This window comes from Pseudorca crassidens, chromosome 11 (genome assembly GCF_039906515.1).
Source record: "Pseudorca crassidens isolate mPseCra1 chromosome 11, mPseCra1.hap1, whole genome shotgun sequence".
NCBI lineage: Eukaryota > Metazoa > Chordata > Mammalia > Artiodactyla > Delphinidae > Pseudorca > Pseudorca crassidens.
Genome location: NC_090306.1, coordinates 54,824,984 through 54,842,973, shown reverse-complemented (window position 1 = coordinate 54,842,973; position 17,990 = coordinate 54,824,984). Strand labels below are relative to the sequence as shown.

Sequence of the window (17,990 nt, the reverse complement as noted above, 5' to 3'; positions counted from 1 at the left end):
TAGCGCTTCTGAGCCTCCAATTTCCTCATCTGTAAAAGGAGTGTGTTGGACTAGATGATCCCCAAGGAGCTCAAGTTTCATGATTCTATGAATTGAGAGGAGAATTAGGTTGATTTACTGGGAAGACTCAGGTCATTTACTCATTCTGAGGCTCACATTCCCTAACTATAGTCACAGCACTGACACCCCTCTGGATGTGGTTTCAAGTAAAACACAGACTGAAATTCAAGTGCAAAGAGCATTAACTTAATGGGAAAGTTTAAGAGAGGCTGGTCCCAGCCATCCGTGGCAAGGACACGGATACCACTGGATGCTGAAGGCGACTGGTCGACACAAGTGGAGCAAATTTCACATGCCACGGGTCTTCCCACAGGTGGGTTAATTATTAGCAACAACTGTAATGAGGACGTCTTCTACTCATTGTTCAACTTTCACTTTCACTCATATAAAGGGATGAATTGATTGCAACTAAATTTTTTTTTAATGGTCAGGCTGGGAGGGCAGAGAGAGATGGTCATTTCCCTGGGAAACTTGTCATGTTTTTCTGATGTGGGGTGAATCCTCCCCACTCTCAAATACAATGGCTAAAACTTGAAAGAGAAAATGTATTTTCTTCAATGAGACACCCTGAAGAAAAGTCATCAGTAAGTTCCCAAGAAGAATACTGTTTTTACAAACTGGTGAACAAAGGCTAGCAAGATGATTTGCAGAAAATCCAGAAACATCAAAAACAGAATCCAGGACTCTCGAACTCACAGCCCAATACTGTTTGCAAATTTAGTTCCTCCTCTAAAAAGGAGAATTATTATTATCACATCTTTCCATGAATAACAACAAAAAAATCTATTAATATGGAGGTGTACAGACTTTAGCTCCATGTAAATCTGTGTCTTTTTGTAGGAACGCTGCAACATTGTGGACCTCGATGTGGGAATCAAACTTGAGAAACCTCCTTAACGACCTATTAAGAATCCTCCTCCAGGGCTTCCCTGGTGACGCAGTGGTTGAGAGTCCGCCTGCCGATACAGGGGACACGGGTTCGTGCCCCGGTCCGAGAAGATCCCACATGCCGTGGAGCGGCTGGGCCCGTGAGCCGTGGTCGCTGAGCCTGCGCGTCCAGAGCCTGTGCTCCGCAACGGGAGAGGCCACAACAACATGAAGACCACAACCTCCTCACATTACAAGCGTTGAGGGTTGAGTCCCTTATACCTTTCGTGCGTCATCCTGGGAGAATATGGGCAGAAAAAGCTCAGAGAGGGCCACCAACGTGGGCTAAAAGACATCTGCCCCAAAGAATCAAGATGTATGGAGAAAACAAGAATGACGTTTGTGTCCCTTTTCCACTAGTTTTTAATTATATTATAACTGATTCTAGAAACTGTGTGATCTGACAAATCAGAAAACTGCTGGATATCAGAGGCGACAGACTGGGCCGGAAGAAGGCAGTGCAGGTCCCAGATCAGGGAAAGGAGCAAGCCTGCCCTCTGCTGGCAATCCTGGGTAGTGGCAGTAAGATGTGAGGAGATGATCTCCACCTTTAGCTGGAGGAACTAGACACACAAAAAAACCAAGACACCCAGCTACAGCAACTTTCATACACAGCAGAAACCTTATGGAAGACATCGCAGGCCAAAGAGCAAACTTTGATGTTGCCTTAGTAACCATGTCCTGGAACATTCCTTTTTGCAAATGGTGTTGAGAAGGCAATACTGGATGAGACCGAAAAAGAGCTCCATCTAAAAGACTAGGCATGGGCAACGATGAGCATTCATTAGAAACAATTCTCTTCCAACATAAGATATTAAAATATATTTCTATACAGAGTCCATTATAAACATCTACTTGTTCATGCCCTCCCCAGAAAAAAATATTACATTATTGTTCAATGACCTCGAAAGTAAAATCATGACAGAAATGCCAAGAAGCAGGTAGGAAAAAAAAGCTCCTGCAGTCTGGGGAGGGAGATAGGTCAGATCCATATTTAGAACTGAGTAGGTACAATTTTACAATGCCGTTAAGGACATATTCTATAAAGACAACACAGCTGAACTATCTGTCTCTGCTATTTTCCTGCTGCCTGGTATATACATTTTCAAACTTTCTTTCTAACGAGAGTGATATCATCTAATTTTCCCTACTCACTTCATCCTCACGTAGAGATAAGGCTGCACTCTCATTATCGGTTAGTATTATGTACTAAATGTTCACTTATCAAGTAGTTATTGTCAAATAGCCATATCCTCAAACAGCTTTCAATCTAGTTGAGAAGGCAGTTCCCAGACACTAGTGTTCTATGTTCAAGAGGCAGTTACACCAGATGAATTCTGAGGTTCCCTCTAGCTCTAATTTTATATCCAGAAATACTAGATTACTAAAAGTATCCTAAGTACCTGATGTCCTCGCAGCCTCTGTGCCATTATCTCTGCCTGGAATATTGCCCCAGCCCACCTACCCTTAGCTACGTAGCACATTCCTGTCATTCTTCTCGTTCTAGTTCTTTTTTGAAGTGCTTCAAGGACGATTTGGGTGATTCTCACCTCGGACCCTACTGTCCTTGTACACACAGGCAGTTGCCTACTTTCAGATACAATGTGTTTACTTGTCATCTTTTCAACTGAATCACATAAAAGAGGAGCAATCTCCTTGCATGTTATTGGACAAGAGTAAGCCATCCTTTCCCAAAGAGCTAAAGAAGTCTAAAATCCCTAATTATGATCATCTAATATCTCCTCCTCCAACAATCCCATCCCATCAATTTTTTTAAATGTGAGGAACCCCAACTCCAACCTTCTCAACTGCCTTCAAATGCTAGTAGTATCCAAATGCTGGTAGAAAAGGCAGCCTCTAAACCTCCCCACGGCAGAAATAATGGCAATAATAGTAAGTAATATGGCCAGACACTGTTCTATCAGCATTTTATATAATTTCACTCAGTTCTCATAACCATGGGTATTATCATCATGTCCCTTTTTTTTTTTTTTTTTTTTTTTGTGGTACACGGGCCTCTCACCGCTGTGGCCTCTCCCGTTGCGGAGCACAGGCTCCGGACGCGCAGGCTCAGCGGTCATGGCTCACGGGCCCAGCCGCTCCGCAGCAGGTGGGATCTTCCCGGACCGGGGCAAGAGCCCGTGTCCCCTGCATCGGCAGGCGGACTCTCAACCACTGCGCCACCAGGGAAGCCCCCATGTCCCTTTTTTAACTGATGAGAAAAATGAAGCCCAGGGATGTCAAAGAACTTACATGAGACTGCACCTTGAGGAAGTGGCAGAACCAGGATTCAAGCTGTGACAATACAGAGAATGTAAATTTAACACAGTTCTTAGGAAAGCTTAAAAGAGAAAGAGAACTCCCCCTGCTGGCTGTATATACAGTTTTCTTTTGTCACAACTGATAGCAAGGGCACCACCAACCAGGGGAGCCCTGACTGAGTCACCAACCAGTAGAGTGAGTTCCCGCAATGTTTTGTTTTTAACTGAAGTATAGTTGGTTTACAATACTGGGTTAGATTTAGGTGTACATCATAGTGATTCAGTTTTTCGTTTTTTGTTTTGCAGATTATATTCGGCAACACTCTTAACTCTTCCACCTCACTTTGCCCAGCCCTAAGGTTGGGAGTAAACAGAAATCAGATTTAAGTTCTCTTCTAGCTCTAAATTACCATGACTTTGAGATTCAGATGTTTTTCTCTAAAAACCAGTTCTCTCTGTAATGTGCACAAGAAACAGCTACTGTTTTGTTGTTTTCCAAAGCCACAAGAATCTCTCAGGGGCTTCCCTGGTGGCGCAGTGGTTGAGAATCCACCTGCCAATGCAGGGGACACAGGTTCCAGCCCTGGTCTGGGAAGATCCCACATGCCATGGAGCAACTAAGCCCCAAGTGCCACAACTACTGAGCCTGCACTCTAGAGCCCGTAAGCCACAGCTACTGAGCCCACGTGCCACAACTACTGAAGCCTGTGTACCTAGAACCCATGCTCCACAACAAAAGAAGCCACCACAATGAGAAGCCCGCGCACTGCAACAAAGAGTAGCCCCACTCGCTGCAACTAGAGAAAGCCGGCGCGCAGCAACGAAGACCCAATGCAGCCAAAAATAAATAAATAAATGTATTTAAAAAAAAAAAGAATATCTCGGAAGTTAGAGGTTCAAAAGCTATACAGTACTTTCAAATATTTCACAAATTTGCAGTGAGGATAAGAATAAGTAAATTATGACAAAATTAAAAAAAAACTCAGCTGCAAGACACTAAAAGTTTAAAGGAAATGAGAGGAAACTGTTGCTAAAATATGTTGTAAGCAATAAGAATCCAATTTCTTTCACCTAGTCATAGTCTTACTTTAGGGCAGACCACGCTGCTAATTATATATCAAAACAAACCTAAATCGATTATCAATATTAACAAATTTATACCAAAAGTCACAACTCTGCAACCAAGTTCCAAAGTTAAGGCACATCCACCTTAATCTAAATGCTAACTTGTTTATATGTCAATGATATCTCAATAAAGCTGAAAAAATACTTTCCATCCAGCAAAACAAATGAGCTTATGAAAAAGGAATACATACATCTGGGTTAAGAAGGAAGATTCAAAAAAAATTGCATCGAATTTTGGTCCCCACCAAAATCACACTGAAAAATACAGTTAAGAGATTTTTGTTTATCATAACCCACAAGGACCAAGAAGTAAAAAAAAAAAAAAGCATCAGAGACAACAGCAATAGAATTTTGAAGATGAAAAAACATATGGACAAGTAGAAATTGACTCAGCAGATCCTAGAAAGCCAAATCCCAAAACCGCACGGGAAAGTGGAAATCCAACCTCTATTACACCACATATTCCACAAAAGACTCAGAGACAGGCGGCCAGGCTTCATAAGGAGAATTGGGAGACAGCTGTTGAGAAGCAGTTGGATCCCTATATCCTCTCCCCTACTTCATGAGGCTGGACAATTACTCCTCTTCCATCCCTGCCAAAGACTGAAGGTTTCATTTCTGAAAAGGGGTAAAACAGAGAGTTGCTGGACAACCAGCTGAGGGCGGGAACCTTACCTAAAACAGAGGGAATCCAGTGACCATATGCACACTGAATACTGAATGCAGAGACCCAGCTCTTAGCTCCATAGACCTTCACCATCCGGGCAGGAAGTCAGAGGACTCTTCCCTGAGGACTCTGACCAGCTCCACAAGAAAAACCTGGAGACACTGACCTGGGGGCCCTATAAGAAAGGGCCCATCCAGACGACACTCCAGTAAAGCTCAAAGTCCACAAGCTCTACTGGGCGAGCTCAGAGTTCAACTCATTCTTTTAGATTCTCACACTTATGAGCAGACAGTCAAGGATCACCGGATATCCGGGGAAAGACTTGAAGTATAACAGCATTTTGAAGGTATCTTTCCTCCCTGGATAATCTATTTCCTCCAAATTGTTATTTTCTGTTTGTCTGTTTTAGTCTCTATCATTAATATCCTTAGAGCAACAAGGAAATAGATTGCATCTATGAAATAAGAACAGAATACCATATATATGCATGAAATAGTCAACTAACAACTTAAAAAAAAGGTCTCAGTAACAGGAGTGGGAAATAAAGTTGCGATAATCTCTGAGTAAGTAAAGCAAAAACAAGAAAATAAACAACAGATATAGAAAATAAGACAAGACTATTACAGAACTAGTCCAGACGTTCTGACAGCCAAACAATAGAATTCCAGAAAGAGGAAAAATGAAAAAATAAAAGGAGAGAGGAAAAGCATCAAAGAATTAATTCACATAAATTTTTCAGAGCTGAAAGACATAGTTGCCTGATCAAAAGAGCCCGTCTAGACCCAGGCACAGTGGGTGAAAATAGACCCACACCAAGCAACATGATCGTGAATTCCAGAAGACCAAGAACAAAGAAAGATCCCACAAGCTTTCAAAGAGGAAAAACAAACAGTCCAGTACAAAGGATAAGGAATAAGACTCTAGACTTCTCTAGACCAACAATGAAAGCAATAAAACAAGGCGATAAAACAGGTATAGAAATGCCAATTAAAGCAAGGATATAATAAAGATATTTTCATTCCTGCACAATTTCCAAAAATTTACCTCACAGGCGCCCTTCCTCAAGGAGATATGGGCAATGATATTTTCAAAAAAAGAAAGAAAGAAAACACAGGACACAGGAAGTAACAGATCCAACACAGGAGAAAAAGAGAGCCTCCAGGCTGAGAGTGAAAAGAGATCCCAAGATCACGGGTGTGCATCAGACAGGGCACAACCGGCAACAGTTGTGTTGACTGCAGTCAACACAAGATGCTTCCTGCTACTGGACCCTTTTTCTAACTCGAAGTGAGAATGCCCAGGTGAGCTGGTCCAGATTCTCATCTGTGCTTGTTTATCTCACAGTGTGCTGATAAAGTGCCTGTTCTCCACTCCCCTCCATGCCCACAAAAGTGTTCTGCTTGGACCTACTTCTGAGAGAAAGAGCAAGGCCATGTTGGCGAGCTTCAAATCAAAAATAAGCAGCAGTCCACTCCTCCAGCTTAGCTGATCATTCATCAACTAGTCCAAAACACAGCCCTGGCAGATGCCACAGGACCTGCCCTCTGACTCCCCCAGAAGGGGCTCCTGTGAATTCTCTGAGGAACCCAACATCAGACTGTGACCCAGAAACAGTTTGGCTTACCTTTTGAGAGCTTTTCTCTAACAGAGGCAGCAACATTACCCTTTCCCTACACAACTAGGCATGGGCTTGCTACTCAGCTTTTCCAAACTATATGTTGTTTAGGGATATGTACAAGAGGCAGAAAAACTATAAAGAGAAGCGAGGGAATAATTAACACAAACGCAGGGGAGAAAGGAGATTTCAGCCAGGGAGGAACACACAAGGGCTTCTAATGTGCCAGTAATATTTATTACTCAATCTTCATAGGTAGATATCATACATAGATTTTGCTTATTTTTAATATATATACATGTATTAGAATACTCTTCTTTATGGTGATGCATTCTATAATAGATATCTTAAATAGTAAGTGAATTTCTATTTAAATCAGTGATATTGTTTTAATATTGTGGAACACTAAAGGAACCAAAGAAATATTCTTAAAATTTTTATGCCTATAAATGTGAAAGTTTACGTGAAATGGGCAAATTGTATGTAATTTACCAAAGCTGATATAAAAAGAAATAGAAAATACAAATAATCCTATAATTTTTTAAGTTGTCATAATTTAAAACCTTCCTATGAAGGAAACTTCAGGCCCAAATATTTTACCAGTAAATTCTACCAAACTTTTATGAAAGAAATAATTCCAGTCTTATACAATCTCTTCCAAAGAATGGAAAAAGAGGGTACTCTGTAACTTCTTTTATGAGACTCCCAAAACTTGACAAGAGCATTACAAGAAAGGGAAATTATAAGCTAATCTCACTCATGAACATAGCCATAAAAAATCATAAACAAAATATTAGCAAATCAAATCTAGCAATGTATATATGTATGTACATATACATATTGTGTGTGTGTATATATGTGTATATATTCATGTGTATATTATATGTGTGTGTGTGTATATATATATATACATATATAAATATATATAATGACCTAGGTAGGATTTTTTTCAAGAATACAAAGTTGTTTTAAAATTCAACAAAAATATAAAATTCAACATATTATCTCAATATAGCAATAAAGTATGTGATAAAATTCAGCATCTTAGCAAATTGAACAAGAGAATTTTCTTAATTTGATAAAGGATTTCTACAGAAAACTTTCAGCAAACATTGTACTTAATGGTGAAATGATAAAAAGAAAACTTTCCTTCTGAGGTTGTACACGAGACAAAAATTCTCATCTTATTTTCACTACTTCTATTCAAGATTAAACCGGAGGTCCTAGCCAGTACATAAGACGAGAAAAATAAACGAAAGGATGGTAAAGAAATCCATAAAACTGACAGTATTCACAGATGATAAAGATTATATACTTAGAAAAAACAAATGATTTTACAGATAAATTATTAGAATCAAGAAAAGGAAAAGTAAGATTACTGGATATAGTACCAATATGCAGATAACAATCATACTTCTATGTACTAGAAACAAATAGAAAATGAATTTCTTAAAAGATACCAATTTAAAATAGCATCAAGAAAACTCAATTACCTAAGAATAAATATAGTAAAAGATATGTAAGACCTCTGCATAGAAAACTGTAAAATATTATTCAAATAAATTTGAATAATAATTTTAAATACCATAGTTATGGATTGGAGGACCCAACATTGTAAAGTTGTCAATTCTCCCCTAAAAGCCAATAATAAGCAAAACAGTCCTGAAGAAGAACAAGATGTAAGAACCTACACTATCAGAGAGTAAGAGTTATTATAAAGTGCAGTAATTAGGGCTTCCCTGGTGGCGCAGTGGTTGAGAGTCCGCCTGCCGATGCAGGGGACACAGGTTCGTGCCCCGGTCCGGGAAGATCCCACATGCCGCGGAGCGGCTAGGCCCGTGAGCCACGGCCGCTGAGCCTGCGCGTCCGGGGCCTGTGCTCCGCCACGGGAGAGGCCACAACAGTGAGAGGCCCGCGTACCGCAAAAAAAAAAAAAAAAAAAAAAAAAAAACCAAAACAGTGCAGTAATTAAGACAGTGTTGCACTGGCTCAAGGATAGACAAATAAAACAATAAAATAGGATAAGAGACCCCAAATAGACCCACACACATATAGAAATTTATATAAAAATCTCACCACAGAGCAGTGGTAAAAGGATGGTCTCTGATATACCGTGCTGAGTCAATTAGATGTCCACCTGGACAAAAATGAAATTTGACTCCTTTCTCATTTCATGTGAACAAAATGAATCAATTTTAGGTGGCTTTTGATCTGAAAACAAAACAATAAAGCTTCCTGAAAATATAATGGGAGAACAGAAAGCACCAGCTATAAAGGCAGGACTGGTTACCTAACCTGTGGGACCCCTTGTTCAAAAATCACTAAGAAAAGCAACAGCAGAGCATTAAACCAATTGTAGGGCCCTGATGAGCATGGGCCCCAAGTGACTGCACAGATCACATGCCCGTGAAGCTGGCCCTGCAAGAAGCTAAAAAACTAGTAAATTGGACTAAATAAAAACTAAGAATTCTTGTTCATCAAATGACACTCTTTTTTTTTTAAAAAACTGTTCCATCTCCTTTTATTACAATCCTGTCCTTGTGTTCCAGAATGAATAACTATTTAATACACACACCACTCCTAAAATTGATCTTAACAGCCCCAATTCTTTCTCAGTATATTAAATCAAAAGGAAAAAATCAAAAAAAAGAAAAATCACCTGGTTTAGTACATCCCAGGAACAGCACCTTTACTAAACAACAGGAAACGAAACATGCCAGAAGTCTGACCAAACACACAAAGCCGCAGGTGAGATGCCTGATAGGAAAGGATGACTCCCAATGGAATGTTCATAGATGCCCTCCAGATGACACTCTTAAGAGAGTGAAAATGCAAGCCAAAAAAGTGGGAGAAGGTATTTGCATCACATGTATCTGACAAAGACTCATATTCAGAATACATAAAGAATTCCTACAAATCTATAAGAAAAAGGAGACAATCCTTTTCTTAGGAGACAATTAGTCAGTAAACACATGAAGAGGTGCTGAACCACGTTAGTAATCAGCAAAATGAAAATGAAAATCACGCAGCCTCTAAAACACTCACTAGAAGAGTTAAAATTTAAAGGACAACACAAACACCAATTGTTGGCCACTCCAAATCTGCCTTTTCCTGTTGGTTTTTTTTTCCCCATGGCACTTATCACCTTAACCCCTTCTTACATACATTTAAAAAAGGGTTGAGTCTTAGTAAGCACGTGACCCAACTAGGTCAAGGAAAGTAAATTATGGGACTTTCTGGAGCTACGGAAAAAGATGTTCTTTCTGGTACGTTTGCTGATTCGGAGCTGCTGTTGGCCATTTTGGTGTTGTCCAATACAGAGGAAAGCACAGCTAAGAGATGAAGTCATATTCTTAAAGATACTCTCTGAGCACCTGTATTTACCTGATTTAGCTACACCTGAAGGCACATCCTTGGACTTTTAATTATGTAAGCCCATCAACTTCCTTTATTGCTTAAATCAGTTTGAGTTGTGTTTCTGTACTCACAACTGAAAGGAGATTCGTCACTATTACAATGTGGTGACAAAATAAAATGGTAGACTGAAAAGTAGTGCATTAATCATTCAAAATTATGTTTATGATAATTTATGCCAATGGCACCAGCTTATAATATGTTACATGAAAAAGGCAGGATACAGAAATATTATACAGTACACCGACTTTGGAAAAACTTCATATTAAAAAACCACTTGAATAAAAATTCAAAAACATTAAGAGACTGTCTTTAGAAAATGGTTTTTCCTCTTCTTTTTACACTTCTGTATTTTCCAAAGTTTCCTTACTATTATATTTTAACATTTTTTGTTGAGATATTATTCACATACCATAAAATTCACCCTTTTAAACTGTACAATTTAGTGACTTTTAGTACATTCACAGAATTGTGCACATCACCACTATCTGACAGCACAACATTTTCATCACCCCAGCAAGAAACCCATGCCGTTAGCAGTCATTTCCTATTCTCCCTACCCGCAAGCCCTGGCAATGACTAATTTACTTTCTGTTTCTATGGATTTGTCTATTCTGAACATTTCAAATAGAATCATACAGTATGTGGACTTTTGTGCTTAGCATCATGTTTTCAAGGGTCATCCATGTTGTAACATGAATTAGTAACTTCATTCCTGTTTACGGCTGAATAATATTCCATCATATGGATGTATCACATTTGTTTATCCATTCATCCATTGACAGACATTCAGGTTGTTACCATTTTTTGGCTATTATAAAAATAAAACTGCTATGAACATTCATGTACCCATTTTTGTGGGGATATACATCTCCAATTCTCTTGGGTAAATACCTAGGAGTAGATGGCTGGTTAGGTGCATTACTTTTTATAATTTTTTAAAAAACAATGAGAATTGTTTCTTAGTGGAAAATGTTGAATGCCAGTGATACCAAACTCAGCATCACACAAATTCCTTCTTCTGCCGCAGAGGACAAGGTACTACTGTAGAGAAGAGACCCATAGAAAAAGAAGAACAAAGGCCACTCACTGTTTGACAAAAGTATCAGTCTCTTCCAGGCATTTATGATAGCAAGATTTAATTACATTATCAGGATGCCAGGGTGAACACATTAATAAAATGAGTCTATAAGCTGCCTAAAATTCCTGTACTTAGAGACCAGACTAAAATAAAGATAATACTTCCATTTACATTCACGTTTTTTTCATGCTTTTCTCTTTTCACAGTTTTCCAATCACCACTAGATTGGAATCATCTAGATCAATCACTTGATCTATAACACCTTTCACAAACTCAACCAGCAGAACAAACATTTAATACACCAATGCAGAAAACTGTAGAACTAGGCAACGCTGATCATTAAGATGGCCTCCCTTCTGTTTTCAGGAAAAATAGTTACACCACGGGATAAGCAAACTACTTAAAAATCTTATCATCAGAATCAAACTCCCGGCCAAATATCCACCTTATTCTTCCCATCATCTTAATGCCTTTGGGTAGATTTTCCTGCATACCACACTACATTAGTTCCATAATCCAGATGGCCAAGAAAAGATATTTACTTCACGTGCCAACTGAGCTAAAGCAGTATATTCTAATAAACCTGAAACTCTGTATTACGTCCTTCGTATGTTACAAATTTCTTATTGCTCCAACAGTAATCCAGTATTAGAGAAGTATCAATCTAATTGCTAAGAAAAAGCAGACCCCTCTTATGTTTACGGTCTAAAGAGTGAAGTTTTGAGATACCTATCTTCAAATTCCTTCTCAACCACTAGGCAAATTACCTCAACTTTCTGAATCTCAATTTCCCAATAAAATGTGCCTAAAGACAATATACTTTGGGAATTGCTATGAGAGATAAAACCAACACTTTCGCATAAAGCACATACTTAGTGAAGAGTAGCTGCTGATACTATTCTTATTATTCATTTGAAGATTAATATTGAAGTGGTTATACTATGGTTACCCTTAGATAAACGGTAAAATTTACGGGAAAAATCTGCTGTGCTATAAGGCAAATATTGATCCTGCTCTTATTCTCACCCGTTTGAAAATAAAGGGATTCTGCCATAAGGCTTGGTGTAGAAAATCAAAAAGTCTAAGCAGTTACATCACCTGTGTTAGAAATAGAAATGATCTAGTCATTTTGGTTCACACTTTCTGAATCATCATCCACTTGTGATTCTTATTTCGAAATTAATATATCCCCTTCGGGGTATCAACAGGAAATAATCCATTTTAATAAAAGATTAAAATTGTTTAATTCTATAATATGACCCTGTTTTTGTAAACCTAACAACAATAAAAATATTTCATGTATATGTAAAAAAAATTGTTTAATTCTACAGCGTGTTATAAAAGGGAAAAAGTCACTTATAGAAAGAATCATAAGCACTGAATCCATATGGAGGGGAAAACAGGGGTTATCTGACTTTTGCACATTAAATGCAAACAATTCAACACGTATGCTGTATTGCAATGCATCACTGACAGTCACTACTAAACTGAAAGTTCAGTGACTAATCTAATTAAACATATTTGTTATTAGTTGACTGAGGAAAGAGGACAAATGGGTAAGTACTGGAATCAGGCATTTAGTCACTAAACATCTAACCTCTGGGGCTTCTCTGGTGGTGCAGTGGTTAAGAATCCGCCTGCCAATGCAGGGGACACGGGTTCGAGACCTGGTCCGGGAAGGTCTCACATGCCGTGGAGCAACTAAGCCCGTGCCACAACTACTGAGCCTGCGTGCTAGAGCCCGCGAGCCACAACTACTGAGCCCATGTGCCACAACTGCTGAAGCCCACGTGCCTAGAGCCCGTGCTCTGCAACAAGAGAAGCCACGAAAATGAGAAGCCCGTGCACCGCATCGAAGAGTAGCCCCAGCTCGCCACAACTACAGAAAGCCCACGCGCAACAACGAAGACCCAATGCAGCCAAAAATTAATTAATTTTTTTTAAAATCTAACCTCTGGAGTTCTCAAATGGATAAATAACCATTTAGTCAAATTTCTAACAATGTCTACATCATAATACTTTATCACATGATGAGAATGATAATTCTAATACACTGTTATTTCTTAATTCAACAAAAAATTCTGTTCCATTTAATAGAGTCTTATTACCCAGGTGAAAACTGAAATCCAAGGAAAGGAGCCATTAACCCCCATATTCTCTGACATGCAAAACTCTGGACTTAAAGAGACAAAAATCTAAAATACATAGGAATGCTGCACCCACAAATCCACAAATTAAATTGGGGGCGTGTGGACACATTTTTCTAAAAAGACATAAAAGCCAGTCCTTTCATCAGTCAAGCAAAGTGAAACTCTAAACGATTATCAGTCTCTGGTACTTACCAGCCTGTGATCCTGTGCTAGCCTGACATTCCTCTCTGTCTCCTGACACTGGCTCCAACGCCCCCCCTCATACTTTCCCACACATCCAAATCCATGCATTTACCACTTTGTGCTTTTAACTTCTGGTACAAACAATAATAATGGGAAGATGAAAACACAGTTGAGAAGAGAAAAATCAAAACATTTCAAAATAAAAAGGGAAAATAATACCATTTTTACTGGACGCTAGTGAAATCAACCAGAATCCATGGAAAAATATCAAATACTTATAACACACGACAACTTTTTGTATACATACACATATATAGATATACATGTACTATATGCTATACATGTATATCTATATATGTACACGTATATCTATATATCTCTACCCTCCTTCTCTACCTATTTCAGACAAGTGTCTGGCTCTGCAGAAAACCCTATTCAAAACCAGTCTACTCAATTATATTCCTGCTTCTTGTATGGACTATTACATCATTATAACAATAAGAAGTATTCCGTTTAATACACATTAGGTTGAAACCTTCCTCAGTAAACAGCATAATAATAATTTGGGGATAACAGTGATATAATAAAAGGAGAGGAAGCAAACAGTATTTTCTTTTAATAACAAACGTAAGAATGGAATTTAAGTCATTAATTTTATTATCTGAAGCTAATCAAGCCCTAAAAATTGTTTTATGAAAACAGACACATCTTCATTTGGAATTAAAAAAAAAAAACTCTAGTAAGTGTCACTTTACATACAAAATGTGACAGGGTAAAGGAAAAAGAAAAGGCAACTTTCACATGCACCTAAAAAGCTGCCACGGGCATTCTGTCAAAACACATTATCGTGCCTCTGTTTACCATACCTGTTCTGCCACGCTGCATGTTAATAAAAAATAAAAAACAAAAATAGGGAAACATTAGCAGAATAAAACATAAAACTCTTGCATGGAGAATTAAAAAATCAATTCACAAGCTTTTATATCCAGTATCTAACATGGATTAGTAAGTTAATATTTTGTTTTTAACTCAGTTAATAAACCATGCATCTCTTACTTATGAATGGATTACCCACGAGACAGGTTTAATTTGTTAAACTATGTTGTCCTTTTCGGATTTCAGAGCAAGTTGTAAGATCCTGTTCCAAGAGTCTCCTTCTTTTAAATCAATTGTTTAATTCACTTATTAGAGCAACACAGCATAAGAAAGTAGAGACATGCCTTTTAGGTTGTGTCTCTTTGCTGCTGTTTTAAAAGTAAAGATTTTAGTCATTATGTAGCATCAGGCAAAAATAACCATTGTCAAAGTGAAGTGCTACCTCAAGTCTATAATAATAAAACTAACTACATTGTAACATCAGACATGTAATATACATTTTAACTGAAAAATACAGGAAGCTGTCTGAGTTGTTCATCGTTCTTAGTTCTGAAGGTATAGACTTCCATTTAAAACTTCTCAATACATATATTCAAAAGCATAATGACTACTGACGTGGCTTCACTAACATTCCGGTCCCACGTGGCAAAAGGGCTTACCCCAATCCAGCACTTACTTCTCTTCTGAGACACAGCCTGCAAGCACGCCGTCACAACATCGCAGTTCCTCTGTACTTTGTGCACAAGCCTATCTTTCTGCTTCAGCTGCCGAAGTAATTTCGCCGACTGAATGCCAATCCTGTACTTTAGCTCTCGAAGGATCATCTTCAGTTCATTTGTGTCTATCAGTAAAGAAAAAGGAAAATAGAACAATAAATACCCTGAGAGGAATACAAATTCCAATGTGATACCAATCATGAGAAAAATCTCTGGAACATCCATTTAAACCAAGTAATCCTGGATTCTCAGCCAGGATTACATGTAAACATTCAGCTGAAAGATTCTGATAAAATAAGTCACTCATCTGTTAATATTTCTTGCCCTGTCCATGCAAAGACTGTAAGATAATTTTATTCTTGAGGCTACTTGTAACATGTAAGCAAAGACTCTTATGATATCCAGCTCTGGTTTCAAATTTGTTTCATTGCCTTAAAATTAGTTTTTTTTTTTTTTTTCGGTACGTGGGCCTCTCACTGTTGTGGCCTCTCCCTTCGCGGAACACAGGCTCCGGACGCGCAGGCTCAGCGGCCATGGCTCACAGGCCCAGCCGCTCCGCGGCATGTGGGATCTTACCAGACCGGGGAAAGAACCCGTGTCCCCTGCATCGGCAGGCAGACTCTCAACCACTGCGCCACCAGGGAAGCCCGGCATGTATTTTTTTCTATCATTAAAGTGCTCAGACGGTAAGCTTACAGAAAAAGAATCTTTAGTCTGTTAAATCAATGATAAATCTAACAGCTGATAACAAATGTTTTTTAAAAGCACTCACTTTTGTAAATGATCAAAGTAATATTACCACATTTTCTAATATAGATAAATGTAGTGATAATGGTTTTGTTTTAAATATACAGCCTTCCCATAGCTTGACATTGAGTACAACATTTCATTTTCAAATATGGTAGAAAATATGTCCTTCAAACAGATAAGTAAAAGACAGTTCGCATCTATAAAACTAATATTCTCAACAGCAGTTTTTCTACAAATGAAAAAAGACTTGGGAATCAGAAGTGACCACAACATCTATATGAATAATCATTACAATTGGGGAGTTTCGTTTGTCATACTGCATATTAGTATGACTAATGTCGCACTTCATTAGTCACCATACTGTGACCTGTCAGGCAGGCAAAGCCTTCCACTTGGCGTGGCACAGGCTAGGCCCTCGTTAGGGGTCCTGTGTGGGGTTTGGATCTACTCATTTTGAAAGGGATTTGGAGAAACTAGAGAGGATCAGAAGAGAACAAAAGAAGTGTGCAAAAGTAAGAAAAACATTCCAGAGATCACAGGAAGTGAACTGTCGGGGTCTGTGTCAGAGAAGTGGGTGAGGGTTGCTTTAACAGCCGTCATACTGGATTGACCTCATTATGGAAAATGCATTTGACCTTGAGTTAAAAAGAATTGCCTTTGGATCAATCCACTTATCTGTGTGATCTCAGGCAAGGCAGTGCTCCAAGTCTCAAATTCTACAAGATTATTCTGAAAAACAGATGTGAATAGCCTTTATAAACATTAATATAAAGAGCACTAAAGTAAGAATAAGTAATTACTGTTAGGAAGAAAAAAACAGCCAGCTATTTCTCTCACCTTGAGTTCAAATGTGGTGAGATATAATGAGAAGTAAGAACACACTTAGGTTAATTGAAAACAGTTGGGTTCTGAGGATGATTAAACGTGGAATCGAGCAACAAGAAGACACCAGAGACCCTTCAATCCCAGATTCCTTCAAATAGAGCAAATTCGAATGTTTAAAGTTTTTCCCTCTATTAACAGAAACAAAAGGGACAGGGATATCATCATCTTATATTCAAATTACACTTTCCTTCCACAAAAGAGTCATTTTCGGTGACTCTTCAGATACCTAGAGCTCTATGATTTTCTGAATGATATGTACTGTCCAATGTAGGAAAAATCTTCAGAGTTGAACTTGAAAATGTCTTTTACAGCAACATGTGCTGGTATATAAATATCTGGAAGACAGAAATAAGGTCTGCTTTATCTTTATTATGTCCCACAGCATCAGCCATAGCTCCTAACACAGTGTTCAATAAATGAGGAAAAATGAGATCATCAACTGACAAACTGAACAATTTCCTCTTTAAGGAATTCCAGTGTATATAATAATAAAAACAATATCTAACATTTATTGAGCACTTCACACCCATTAACTTACATAATTCTCACTACAGCCCTATGAAGTAGTAGCATTTTCTTTTACTGAAGTATAGCTGATTTACAATATTGTATTGTAATTGTAATATTGTATTGTATTGTAATACAATATTGTATTAGTTTCAGGTATACAGCAAAGTGGTTCAGTTATATATATTTTTAGATTCTTTTCCATTATAGGTTATTACAAGATACTGAATATAGTTCCCTGTGCTATAGAGTAAATCCTTGCTGTTTATCTATTTTATATATAGTAGTGCCTATCTGTTAATCCCATACTCTTCATTTATCCCTCCCCACCCCCTTTCCCCTTTGGTAACCATCAGTTTGTTTTCTGTGTGTCTGTTACTCTTTTGTAAATAAATTTATTTGTATTATTTTTTTAGATTCCACATATAAGTGACATAATATTTTTTTCCCTCTGCCTGACTATGAAGTAGTAGTATTATTATCCCTATTTGTAGGTGAGGAAAATGAGACTCAGAGAGGTTAAAGAGCTTGCCCAAGGTCACACAATTAGTAAGGAACAGTGGCAGGATATTAACTCAAGCTAACTCCAAAGTTCACGCCCTTAATGACAACAGTGAAAAGAGTGCCTAGATTTCCTGAGAAACCATTTTGGTGCCTCACATAAATAAACAACCCACACATGCTGAATATCTAAATAGGTGCTACAACAAAATCCGTATCAGAGGGAAGAGCAAATTAATACACAGGTTATCTACATTATAGAGTCTTAACTA

The 17,990-nt window shown here is 38.2% G+C and overlaps 1 protein-coding gene across 1 annotated transcript in view; it reads right to left on the bottom strand.

The window, feature by feature from the left end:
* The window catches only part of TBC1D30 (TBC1 domain family member 30), an 87,276-nt gene that overhangs the window by 67,046 nt on the left and 2,240 nt on the right, over positions 1-17,990 (bottom strand). Inside the window, exon 2 of the mRNA XM_067697231.1 lies at positions 15,036-15,200. Coding sequence (XP_067553332.1) covers positions 15,036-15,200 — 165 coding nt within the window. The remainder of the gene's footprint in view (positions 1-15,035; positions 15,201-17,990) is intronic.